General features: G+C 46.1%; 1 protein-coding gene across 2 annotated transcripts in view; it reads left to right on the top strand.

Annotated features, from left to right (window-relative positions):
- The window catches only part of MOCS1 (molybdenum cofactor synthesis 1), a 52,787-nt gene extending 45,346 nt beyond the window's left edge, over positions 1-7,441 (top strand). Inside the window, exon 11 of one of the 2 annotated variants that reach the window (XM_073556297.1) lies at positions 5,253-7,441. In XM_073556297.1, the coding sequence (XP_073412398.1) occupies positions 5,253-6,019 (767 nt within the window). In that variant the 3' untranslated portion in view covers positions 6,020-7,441. The remainder of the gene's footprint in view (positions 1-5,252) is intronic. The other variant, XM_073556298.1, reaches the window with a different exon arrangement.
- Positions 7,442-14,424: the final 6,983 nt, after the last annotated feature.

The following is a 14,424-nucleotide window of genomic DNA, read 5'->3' as shown; positions in this document are numbered from 1 at the left end:
TTTCTTTCTGGCTTTCACTATGACCTCTTGGCCGCCATTGTTTTCGTCCTCGCTTTCACTATGACCTCTTGGCCGCCATCTTTTTCGGCCAGGCTTTCGCTATGACCTCTTGGCCGTCATCTTTGTCGTCCTGGCTTTCGCTATGACTTCTTGGCCGCCATCTTTGTTGTCCTGGCTTTCGCTATGACCTCTTGGCCGCCATCTTTTTCGTCCTGGCTTTCGCTATGACCTCTTGGCCGCCATCTTTTTCGTCCAGGCTTTCGCTATGACCTCTTGGCCGCCATCTTTGTCGTCCTGGCTTTCGCTATGACCTCTTGGCCGCCATCTTTGTCGTCCAGGCTTTGACTATGACCTCTTGGCCGCCATCTTTGTCGTCTAGGCTTTCACTATGACCTCTTGGCCGCCATCTTTTTCTTCCTGGCTTTCACTGTGACCTCTTGGCCGCCATCTTTCCCTCCTGTCACCTTTCTCTGTCAGGCTCCTTCTTAGCCGGCCGGTTGATTTCGTTATCTGCTGCTCCTGTGCCGACATGTGTCTCCATGGTGACAGACTACAAACAATGTGTCTCTGTAGTCTGATCTTCAGTCTTGTGCTTTCACAGAGGTGTGGCCTGTATAACCATAGAAACACAAAGCTGCAGAGCTGCGTACCCTAAACGGTCGGAGATCAGATCTATTTGCATAGTTGAATTCTCTTTTCTGAAGACGCTTTGGAGTCAGAGGAACCTTTGCTTGTACATGGGCTTTCCACCCGCCATGCTGGCATTGATGCTCGGCTGACAGACCTGCAGCCCCCCATGTGTTTACTCCAAGCCCCCCTAGTCCCGCTGAACATATCTGCAAATATTAGAAGGAATTGTTAATCGTGTAATTCTCCGCTCCGTTACCGGAGGGTGAGCTTTGTCCTAGGGGCGGCCGCTGATTTATTCTCCCTGCTGGGATGGTTGGGGGGCACAGAAGACGCTGGTGAAGGATTAGTAGCTGAGACCCCAAACTCTCCGTACAAGTCTCCTCGCTGCTCCACAGATTTTTTTTTTTTCTTTCGGATTTAAAGGTGAAGTGTCTCATTTACTTTAATTGACTTGTTCTTCGTATGATTATATTCTAGTCACACGGAGAGCTGCAGTCACAATGTATCTGCAATATAGAGCAGAAAATGTCGGGTAAATACGTTATAGTGGACTCTGTTACGTTACGTCCCAGAACACATTGCAACGGAGTGCAGAAACGTAAGGGGCATTGGTAATGTGTTACCTGGGGCGACTGCCAGGACGTTATAGAGGACCGCACGAGGCCGAATGTAGGGCGGAAGGCAATATCTCATGCATTATTGTTTTACAAAATGAACTAATACTGTAACCTCTGTACAAGAATATAACTACTATAATACTGCCCCCTATGTACAAGAATATAACTACTATAATACTGCCCCATATGTACAAGAATATAACTGCTATAATACTGCCCCCTATGTACAAGAATATAACTACTATAATACTGCCCCCTATGTACAAGAATATAACTACTATAATACTGCCCCATATGTACAAGAATATAACTGCTATAATACTGCCCCCTATGTACAAGAATATAACTACTATAATACTGCCCCCTATGTACAAGAATATAACTACTATAATACTGCCCCATATGTACAAGAATATAACTGCTATAATACTGCCCCCTATGTACAAGAATATAACTACTATAATACTGCCCCCTATGTACAAGAATATAACTACTATAATACTGCCCCATATGTACAAGAATATAACTGCTATAATACTGCCCCCTATGTACAAGAATATAACTACTATAATACTGCCCCCTATGTACAAGAATATAACTACTATAATACTGCCCCATATGTACAAGAATATAACTGCTATAATACTGCTCCTACGTACAAGAATATAACTACTGTAATACTGCTCCTATGTACAAGAATATAACTACTATAATACTGCTCCTATGTACAAGAATATAACTACTATAATACTGCTCCTATGTACAAGAATATAACTACTATAATACTGACCCTATGTACAAGAATATAACTACTATAATACTGCCCCTATGTACAAGAATATAACTACTATAATACTGCCCCTATGTACAAGAATATAACTACTATAATACTGCCCCTATGTACAAGAATATAACTACTATAATACTGCCCCCTATGTGCAAGAATATAACTACTATAATACTACTCCTATGTACAAGAATATAAATACTATAATACTGCTCCCTATGTACAAGAATATAACTACTATAATACTGCCTCTATCTACAAGAATATAACTACTATAATACTGCCCCTATGTATAAGAATATAACTACTATAATACTGCCCCTATGTACAAGAATATAACTACTATAATACTGCTCCTATGTACAAGAATATAACTACTATAATACTGCCCCTATGTATAAGAATATAACTACTATAATACTGCCCCTATGTACAAGAATATAACTACTATAATACTGCCCCTATGTACAAGAATATAACTACTATAATACTGCCCCTATGTATAAGAATATAACTACTATAATACTGCCCCTATGTACAAGAATATAACTACTATAATACTGCCCCTATGTACAAGAATATAACTACTATAATACTGCTCCTATGTACAAGAATATAACTACTGTAATACTGCCCCTATGTACCAGAATATAACTACTATAATACTGCTCCTATGTACAAGAATATAGCTACTATAATACTGCCCCTATGTATAAGAATATAACTACTATAATACTGCCCCTATGTACAAGAATATAACTACTGTAATACTGCCCCTATGTACCAGAATATAACTACTATAATACTGCTCCTATGTACAAGAATATAGCTACTATAATACTGCCCCTATGTATAAGAATATAACTACTATAATACTGCCCCTATGTACAAGAATATAACTACTGTAATACTGCCCCTATGTACAAGAATATAACTACTATAATACTGCTCCTATGTACAAGAATATAGCTACTATAATACTGCCCCTATGTATAAGAATATAACTACTATAATACTGCCCCTATGTACCAGAATATAACTACTATAATACTGCTCCTATGTACAAGAATATAACCACTATAATACTGCCCCTATGTACAAGAATATAACTACTGTAATACTGCCCCTATGTACAAGAATATAGCTACTATAATACTGCTCCTATGTACAAGAATATAACTACTATAATACTGCCCCTATGTACAAGAATATAACTACTGTAATACTGCCCCTATGTACCAGAATATAACTACTATAATACTGCTCCTATGTACAAGAATATAGCTACTATAATACTGCCCCTATGTATAAGAATATAACTACTATAATACTGCCCCTATGTACAAGAATATAACTACTGTAATACTGCCCCTATGTACAAGAATATAACTACTATAATACTGCTCCTATGTACAAGAATATAGCTACTATAATACTGCCCCTATGTATAAGAATATAACTACTATAATACTGCCCCTATGTACCAGAATATAACTACTATAATACTGCTCCTATGTACAAGAATATAACCACTATAATACTGCCCCTATGTACAAGAATATAACTACTGTAATACTGCCCCTATGTACAAGAATATAGCTACTATAATACTGCTCCTATGTACAAGAATATAACCACTATAATACTGCCCCTATGTACAAGAATATAACTACTGTAATACTGCCCCTATGTACAAGAATATAACTACTATAATACTGCTCCTATGTACAAGAATATAACTACTATAATACTGCTCCTATGTACAAGAATATAGCTACTATAATACTGCCCCTATGTATAAGAATATAACTACTATAATACTGCCCCTATGTACCAGAATATAACTACTATAATACTGCTCCTATGTACAAGAATATAACCACTATAATACTGCCCCTATGTACAAGAATATAACTACTGTAATACTGCCCCTATGTACAAGAATATAACCACTATAATACTGCCCCTATGTACCAGAATATAACCACTATAATACTGCCCCTATGTATAAGAATATAACTACTGTAATACTGCCCCTATGTACCAGAATATAACTACTATAATACTGCTCCTATGTACAAGAATATAACCACTATAATACTGCCCCTATGTACAAGAATATAACTACTGTAATACTGCCCCTATGTACCAGAATATAACTACTATAATACTGCTCCTATGTACAAGAATATAGCTACTATAATACTGCCCCTATGTATAAGAATATAACTACTATAATACTGCCCCTATGTACAAGAATATAACTACTGTAATACTGCCCCTATGTACAAGAATATAACTACTATAATACTGCTCCTATGTACAAGAATATAGCTACTATAATACTGCCCCTATGTATAAGAATATAACTACTATAATACTGCCCCTATGTACCAGAATATAACTACTATAATACTGCTCCTATGTACAAGAATATAACCACTATAATACTGCCCCTATGTACAAGAATATAACTACTGTAATACTGCCCCTATGTACAAGAATATAGCTACTATAATACTGCTCCTATGTACAAGAATATAACCACTATAATACTGCCCCTATGTACAAGAATATAACTACTGTAATACTGCCCCTATGTACAAGAATATAACTACTATAATACTGCTCCTATGTACAAGAATATAACTACTATAATACTGCTCCTATGTACAAGAATATAGCTACTATAATACTGCCCCTATGTATAAGAATATAACTACTATAATACTGCCCCTATGTACCAGAATATAACTACTATAATACTGCTCCTATGTACAAGAATATAACCACTATAATACTGCCCCTATGTACAAGAATATAACTACTGTAATACTGCCCCTATGTACAAGAATATAACCACTATAATACTGCCCCTATGTACCAGAATATAACCACTATAATACTGCCCCTATGTATAAGAATATAACTACTGTAATACTGCCCCTATGTACCAGAATATAACTACTATAATACTGCTCCTATGTACAAGAATATAACCACTATAATACTGCCCCTATGTACAAGAATATAACTACTGTAATACTGCCCCTATGTACAAGAATATAACTACTGTAATACCGCCCCCCATGTAGGAGGATGTATCTTCTATACTACTGCCTACGATGCGCATTATTGTGCAGTAATGTCTTGCATACCTGCGTGTTCAGTATATTACTCTGACAATGGACTGTAACTCCCGTTTTGTCTTTTTCCAGGGTCACCTGCTTCCTCCGTCTTTCTGTTTTGGAGATCTTTTCGGGGTTTGCAGACAGGATTTATGGACTTTTTACAATCTGATTTTCGGAAAACAGTGGTGAATCCTTTGGTGCTTCCGCTGCGCAGTTTCTGCTGTGGCCCCGAGTCTCCGGACCCCCAATCTCAGTGCCTTAATACTCCACAGTCTTCCATTGACAATCTATCTGAAACGCACAATTATTCCCGTTTACAGGAGGCGTCCGGACATTTGACGCACGTAGACCGAGCCGGAAAGGTTCACATGGTAAATGTAGGAGAGAAACCGAGCACCAGTCGGACCGCCGTTGCTACAGCCGTCATCCACCTGGGCCCCAAAGTTTTCAACCTTGTCCAGGCCAACAAGCTGAAGAAGGGCGACGTCCTCACCGTGGCACAGATCGCCGGCATCCAGGGCGCCAAACTGACCAGTCAGCTGATTCCTTTGTGCCATAACATTTCCCTGAGCCAAGTACAGGTTTCTCTGACACTGGACGCCACGCGATTTACAGCTGTGGTGACAGCCGAATGTCGCACTTATGGTAAAACTGGGGTGGAGATGGAAGCGCTGACCGCGGCAAGCGTGGCGGCGTTAACCATTTACGACATGTGCAAAGCTGTCACTCACAACATGGTGATCGAAGAGGTGAAACTCGTGAGCAAAAGCGGAGGGCAGAGAGGAGATTTCCTGCGATGTGAAGAAAGCGCGTCGGGAATCCTGGATTTTCCATGTCACCAAGATCTGACGTGATGGCTCCAACTGAGAGTTCTGCTTTCAGCTTTTCCAGAAAGAATGTACATCAATAATGTGACTCCAATCATATTTTACTGATTCTCGATACGTCATGTTTTCTTCTCCGGTCACATCCAAAACAGCTTTCAAAATCACGCGTCTTAGGATCCATGAGACCCGCGATAACGTGAACATTCACTACCGTCTCGGGGGGACGCGGGCACCTCGTGGTCCCATCTAACCCTGCATTACTTCCTGTGACATCACCACCATCCACGCCGGTACTTCAGGTCCGTTGTAACCCTACATTTTGACCCTGTGACATCGCTACCTTCTCGGGGGGACGCGGGCACCTCGTGGTCCCATCTAACCCTGCATTACCTCCTGTGACATCACCACCATCCATGCCGGTACCTCCTGGTCCGTTGTAACCCTACATTTTGACCCTGTGACATCACTACCTTCTCGGGAGGGACACCAGTGCTTCATAGTCCACTATTACCATGCATTACCGCCTGTGACACCAGCACCATCCCAGGAGACGCCGGCACCTGGTGTCACCTCTTTCCCTCCATTAACCCTGATGACATCACCACACCACCATCCCACGGGACGCCGGCACCTCATGGTCCCTTCTTACCCTGAATTACGTCTTATGACTTCACTACCATCTCTGGGACTTTGGCACCTCATGGTGCCTCCAACCCTGCATTACCCCTTGTGTCCACACCACGATCCCAGGGGACACCGACACCTCATGGTCTTTTCTAACCCTACATTTAGCCCCTGTGACTCGGGAGGAACGGCAGTGCTTCATAGTCTTTTCTTACCCTACATTGCCTCCTGTGACGTCACTACCATCCAGGGGGATGCGGACACCTAGTGGTCCCTCCTACCCTGCATTACCTTCTGTGACATCACCACTATCATGGAGGGACACCAGTGACTCGTGGCTCTTTCTAACCCTACCTTTCCCCCTGAGACGACATCACCATCTTCCCCTCTTTCCTTGACCTACCTCCTGTGACATCACCACCATACCCGGGAAACACCGGTGCCTCATGCTCCCTTCTTACCTTACATTACCCCTTATGCAATCACCATCTCTGGGACGTAGGCACCTCGTGGTCCCCTCTTACCCTTCATTAACCGTGGTGACATTGCGGCCATCCTGGAGGACTTTCCCCACCTCGTGGTCACTCCTAACCCTATATTACATCCTGTGACATCACTACTATATTGGGGGATGCCGGTGCCTCATGCTCCTTCCGTACCCTACATTACCCCCGGTGACATCACCTCCATCCCGTTGGACGCTGGCGCTTCTTTACCTTTTTACGCTGCAGACAGTATTCTTATTTTGTAGAGATTCTGCTGTTTTTTTTTATATTATGAATCTGATACATTGTTACACTAAACAATAAATCACTAATAACCAGCGCTTGTTGTACATGGTGTATACCGGATCTATACCACACAAGAGAAAGGCGCGAGAGTCCATTATAACACTCTGGTAGGCTCAAAGAGGTGTGGCCCCTGGGCAGAATCGGGCCCTACAAGTGACTGTACGGGGCAGGTCTGGTGATGTGTCCCGGGTGTAGGGCAGGTCTGGTGATGTGTCCCGGGTGTAGGGCAGGTCTGGTGATGTGTCCCGGGTGTAGGGCAGGTCTGGTGATGTGTCCCGGGTGTAGGGCAGGTCTGGTGATGTGTCCCGGGTGTAGGGCAGGTCTGGTGATGTGTCCCGGGTGTAGGGCAGGTCTGGTAATGTGTCCCGGGTGTAGGGCAGGTCTGGTAATGTGTCCCGGGTGTAGGGCAGGTCTGGTAATGTGTCCCGGGTGTAGGGCAGGTCTGGTAATGTGTCCCGGGTGTAGGGCAGGTCTGGTAATGTGTCCCGGGTGTAGGGCAGGTCTGGTAATGTGTCCCGGGTGTAGGGCAGGTCTGGTAATGTGTCCCGGGTGTAGGGCAGGTCTGGTAATGTGTCCCGGGTGTAGGGCAGGTCTGGTAATGTGTCCCGGGTGTAGGGCAGGTCTGATGGAGTTTTCCCAGTATACGGCATGTCTGGTGGGGTGCTTCCGATATATGGCGGGTGAGGTGGTGTTTTCCCCGTATACAGCATGTCTGGTGGGGTGCTCCTGGTATATGATGGATCTTCATGAGTGTCTTGTGAATGTGATGTACCACCTTACCTACACATCGCACAGTAACCCCAATGGAGGCAGTGGATTCCCCTTTCGGGAGCGCCTCTCAGCAGATAATGGTCAGGAATGAAGACCTGGATGGAGCAGGAGGTGGTGACTGTTCTCCAAGTTCTCAGATCTCAGGTACGTGATGTAATTCTAAGTATCACTAAGCATCTCTGACTACTAAGGGTCTATGGAAAGAACAACCCCATGGGAATGACTGCCCCCATATCACCAGAGCACGAGAGCAGCCGGGGACAGTGTCACAGAAGCACGTGGAGGCAAAGGACATTATCGGGCCTCCGTACGACTGTGGTCTCAGCCTCGGCTACAAATGAAACCAATAAAAGCTAGAAGCAGCAAACAACGGCGATCTAATATTCCAGATCCTGATGGTTTCACCTCTCCGACACTCAGTATCACCACAGATGAAGGACGTAGACATCACACATTAGACTCTGCGATCACCAGGGGTGAAGTGAATACTGTAATTGTGTGTAACGTCAGTATGGAGTTACTGCGCCCGAAATGTAAAGAGATTAATTTCCTAAATATAAGTCATAACAAATATGATACAATGTTTTATTGAGAAAATTCCTGTTCTGATGTACAAGAAGTAAATTAACACTGGAGTCACTGTGTACATACAGGATATCACTTAGGAGCAGCAATGTATGCACACAGTGACTGCACCAGCAGAATAGTGAGTGCAGCTCTGGGGTATAATACAGGATGTAACTCAGGATTAGTAATGTAATGTATGTACACGGTGACTGCACCAGCAGAATAGTGAGTGCAGCTCTGGGGTATAATACAGGATGTCACTTAGGAGCAGTAATGTATTATACTCCAGAGCTGCCCTCACTATTCTGCTGGTGCAGTCACTGTGTACATACATTACTGATCCTGAGTTACGTCCTGTATTATACTCCAGAGCTGTACTCACTATTCTGCTGGTGCAGTCACTGTGTACATACATTACATTACTGATCCTGCGTTACCTCCTGTATTATACTCCAGAGCTGTACTCACTATTCTGCTGGTGCAGTCACTGTGTACATACATTACTGATCCTGAGTTACCTCCTGTATTATACTCCAGAGCTCCACTCACTATTCTGCTGGTGCAGTCACTGTGTACATACATTACATTACTGATCCTGCGTTACCTCCTGTATTATACTCCAGAGCTGTACTCACTATTCTGCTGGTGCAGTCACTGTGTACATACATTACTGATCCTGAGTTACCTCCTGTATTATACTCCAGAGCTCCACTCACTATTCTGCTGGTGCAGTCACTGTGTACATACATTACATTACTGATCCTGAGTTACATCGTATATTATACTCCGGAGCTGCACTCACTATTCTGCTGGTGCAGTCACTGTGTACATACATTACATTACTGATCCTGAGTTACATCCTGTATTATACCCCAGAGCTGCACTCACTATTCTGCTGGTGCAGTCACTGTGTACATACATTACATTACTGATCCTGAGTTACATCCTGTATTATACTCCAGAGCTGCACTCACTATTCTGCTGGTGCAGTCACTGTGTACATACATTACATTACTGATCCTGAGTTACCTCCTGTATTATACTCCAGAGCTGCACTCATTATTCTGCTGAAGCAGTCATTGTGTACATATATTTCTCCTGATGTGCTCTTGCTGATTTTTATGCTGTTCTGGGTTTATAGAAAGCTGGGTACTTTCCTTCTGCGCTATTGTAGGTAAGAAGTGATGGATTCCAGTCTTCTCAGTAACTTTCCTGCAGAATCCATTAGTGGTTCGCGGGAGCTTGTGGTAATCTGTGGAATTCCGCACCTCAGACCCTCACGTCTGGGCTCAGCGGCTTTTCCGCGTCACTATTTTCCTTCGGCTTCCAGACGGGAAATTCTACTGGAGTTCATGAGATTTGGTGGTGAATTCCGTTCTCCGGCCAGAAGCCGCAGGCACATGATCGTGTTAACATGGCGGCCGTTACGTGATCGCCGCGCTGCTTAATATCAATACATGTTCGATGTAGCGCGGTCCGGGCGCGAAGCGTCACATGAAACCCAAAGTATCGCTTTACTGTATGGGGATTTACATGGAGCAACTCCAAGATCCTGTGCAATCACCAGTGCAGGTAATGGAGGAAGCGATGTGACCTCGGGGTGATGGCGATGAGGGTGGCGCAGGGTGGGCGTCATCCGTAGGTTCCGCTCTATCGCACAGTTCTGGTGACGTCCTAGCGCAGGTGATGGATCTGTGCACCGCTCAGGACGTGACCGACGTGTAACACAAGCTGATACTAATGCTGAAGAGTGAAATCTATCATTTTAATATGTTGCAGAAAGAGTTACAAATGATGTAAAGTTCTATGTGCGAGTGTTGTGAGCATGCTCAGTGATCTGTGCAGGGATGAGACGGGGCGTGTCCGTCACCTATTCTTCTATATGGCTGAGTGTTGTGGGCATGCTCAGTGATCTGTGCAGGGATGAGACGGGGCGTGTCCGTCACCTATTCTCCTATATGGCTGAGTGTTGTGGGCATGCTCAGTGATCTGTGCAGGGATGAGACGGGGCGAGTCTGTCACCTATTCTGCTATATGGCTGAGTGTTGTGGGCATGCTCAGTGATCTGTGCAGGGATGAGACGGGGCGTGTCCGTCACCTATTCTCCTATATGGCTGAGTGTTGTGGGCATGCTCAGTGATCTGTGCAGGGATGAGACGGGGCGTGTCCGTCACCTATTCTATATGGCTGAGTGTTGTGGGCATGCTCAGTGATCTGTGCAGGGATGAGACGGGGCGTGTCCGTCACCTATTCTTCTATATGGCTGAGTGTTGTGGGCATGCTCAGTGATCTGTGCAAGGATGAGACGGGGCGTGTCCGTCACCTATTCTTCTATATGGCTGAGTGTTGTGGGCATGCTCAGTGATCTGTGCAGGGGTTACTGTGCAGGGATGAGATGGGGTGAGTCTGTCACCTATTCTGCTATATGGCTGAGTGTTGTGGGCATGCTCAGTGATCTGTGCAGGGATGAGACAGGGCGTGTCCGTCACCTATTCTTCTATATGGCTGAGTGTTGTGGGCATGCTCAGTGATCTGTGCAGGGGTTACTGTGCAGGGATGAGATGGGGTGAGTCTGTCACCTATTCTGCTATATGGCTGAGTGTTGTGGGCATGCTCAGTGATCTGTGCAGGGATGAGACGGGGCGTGTCCGTCACCTATTCTGCTATATGGCTGAGTGTTGTGGGCATGCTCCGTGATCTGTGCAGGGATGAGACGGGGCGTGTCCGTCACCTATTCTGCTATATGGCTGAGTGTTGTGGGCATGCTCAGTGATCTGTGCAGGGATGAGACGGGGCGTGTCCGTCACCTATTCTGCTATATGGCTGAGTGTTGTGGGCATGCTCAGTGATCTGTGCAGGGATGAGACGGGGCGTGTCCGTCACCTATTCTGCTATATGGCTGAGTGTTGTGGGCATGCTCAGTGATCTGTGCAGGGATGAGACGGGGCGTGTCCGTCACCTATTCTGCTATATGGCTGAGTGTTGTGGGCATGCTCAGTGATCTGTGCAGGGATGAGACGGGGCGTGTCCGTCACCTATTCTTCTATATGGCTGAGTGTTGTGGGCATGCTCAGTGATCTGTGCAGGGATGAGACGGGGCGTGTCCGTCACCTATTCTTCTATATGGCTGAGTGTTGTGGGCATGCTCAGTGATCTGTGCAGGGGTTACTGTGCAGGGATGAGATGGGGCGAGTCTGTCACCTATTCTGCTATATGGCTGAGTGTTGTGGGCATGCTCAGTGATCTGTGCAGGGATGAGACGGGGCGTGTCCGTCACCTATTCTTCTATATGGCTGAGTGTTGTGGGCATGCTCAGTGATCTGTGCAGGGGTTACTGTGCAGGGATGAGATGGGGCGTGTCCGTCACCTATTCTTCTATATGGCTGAGTGTTGTGGGCATGCTCAGTGATCTGTGCAGGGGTTACTGTGCAGGGATGAGATGGGGTGAGTCTGTCACCTATTCTGCTATATGGCTGAGTGTTGTGGGCATGCTCAGTGATCTGTGCAGGGATGAGACGGGGCGTGTCCGTCACCTATTCTGCTATATGGCTGAGTGTTGTGGGCATGCTCCGTGATCTGTGCAGGGATGAGACGGGGCGTGTCCGTCACCTATTCTGCTATATGGCTGAGTATTGTGGGCATGCTCAGTGATCTGTGCAGGGATGAGACGGGGCGTGTCCGTCACCTATTCTATATGGCTGAGTGTTGTGGGCATGCTCAGTGATCTGTGCAGGGGTTACTGTGCAGGGATGAGATGGGGCGAGTCTGTCACCTATTCTGCTATATGGCTGAGTGTTGTGGGCATGCTCAGTGATCTGTGCAGGGATGAGACGGGGCGTGTCCGTCACCTATTCTTCTATATGGCTGAGTGTTGTGGGCATGCTCAGTGATCTGTGCAGGGATGAGATGGGGCGAGTCTGTCACCTATTCTGCTATATGGCTGAGTGTTGTGGGCATGCTCAGTGATCTGTGCAGGGATGAGACGGGGCGTGTCCGTCACCTATTCTGCTATATGGCTGAGTGTTGTGGGCATGCTCAGTGATCTGTGCAGGGATGAGACGGGGCGTGTCCGTCACCTATTCTTCTATATGGCTGAGTGTTGTGGGCATGCTCAGTGATCTGTGCAGGGATGAGACGGGGCGTGTCCGTCACCTATTCTTCTATATGGCTGAGTGTTGTGGGCATGCTCAGTGATCTGTGCAGGGGTTACTGTGCAGGGATGAGATGGGGCGAGTCTGTCACCTATTCTGCTATATGACTGAGTGTTGTGGGCATGCTCAGTGATCTGTGCAGGGATGAGACGGGGCGTGTCCGTCACCTATTCTTCTATATGGCTGAGTGTTGTGGGCATGCTCAGTGATCTGTGCAGGGGTTACTGTGCAGGGATGAGATGGGGCGAGTCTGTCACCTATTCTGCTATATGACTGAGTGTTGTGGGCATGCTCAGTGATCTGTGCAGGGATGAGACGGGGCGTGTCCGTCACCTATTCTTCTATATGGCTGAGTGTTGTGGGCATGCTCAGTGATCTGTGCAGGGATGAGATGGGGCGTGTCCGTCACCTATTCTTCTATATGGCTGAGTGTTGTGGGCATGCTCAGTGATCTGTGCAGGGGTTACTGTGCAGGGATGAGATGGGGCGAGTCTGTCACCTATTCTGCTATATGGCTGAGTGTTGTGAGCATGCTCCGTGATCTGTGCAGGGATGAGACTGGGTGTGTCCGTCACCTATTCTGCTATATGGCTGAGTGTTGTGGGCATGCTCAGTGATCTGTGCAGGGATGAGACGGGGTGTGTCCGTCACCTATTCTGCTATATGGCTGAGTGTTGTGGGCATGCTCCGTGATCTGTGCAGGGATGAGACGGGGCGTGTCCGTCACCTATTCTCCTATATGGCTGAGTTTTGTGGGCATGCTCAGTGATCTGTGCAGGGATGAGATGGGGCGAGTCTGTCACCTATTTTTCTAGAAATCCCATGTCCACTGTGTATCCCCAGACGCCTGCAGATCACCCGCGGAGACTGACAGCAGCGCGTTTTTCCAGACCTTCAAGAGAAATGAAATCATTAGAATGTGAGGGAGGCGGTGAATCCGCGCAGGTTCAGTGACCTGCGTTCAGTAGACGGCAGCGCTTTGGCCGCAGTGGACATGCTCTGTGTGTAAAGCGCTGCCCGTTCCCGGTCATCAGCACATAGTGAGATGGGATCAGCCCTTAGGCTAAGTGACAACGAGTCTGATCTCCGATCTCCACCGAGCTGATTCTGTCCCACCAATGCGGAGCTGGGCCCAGCCCTGTAATCATCTGTGACCATCATCTGCTCTGCACCTGTAGAAGAGCGTCGCCTTCACTCCCTGTATAGCAGCTTCTCGGACACATCGTGGGGTTCTTCCTTGGCAGCGCCTTCTCGCAATCAGTGAATGGAAACCTTTCTCTTTAAATCTACGGGACACAACCTGCACCGACCTGGTACTTTTCGTGCTTGAGGGTTTTGTGCTAGTTGTATCCCGTTTCCACCATTCCCGGCCAGTGGTCATACCGGATCCATACAAGACATGAACCGGTCCTTTACACCTGCTTGTGTCCCAGACTCTGTGATCGGCCGATATTAGCGGCCATTGTAATAGGAGATGCTGTCTCTACTGCCCTGCCGGGACCTTCCTCCATGTCCCTGCAGTCGGGGA

This window comes from Dendrobates tinctorius, unplaced genomic scaffold (genome assembly GCF_039654945.1).
Source record: "Dendrobates tinctorius isolate UK_male_01 unplaced genomic scaffold, ASM3965494v1 ptg000232l, whole genome shotgun sequence".
In the NCBI taxonomy this organism is placed as follows: domain Eukaryota; kingdom Metazoa; phylum Chordata; class Amphibia; order Anura; family Dendrobatidae; genus Dendrobates; species Dendrobates tinctorius.
This window is presented reverse-complemented; position numbering and strand designations above follow the sequence as displayed.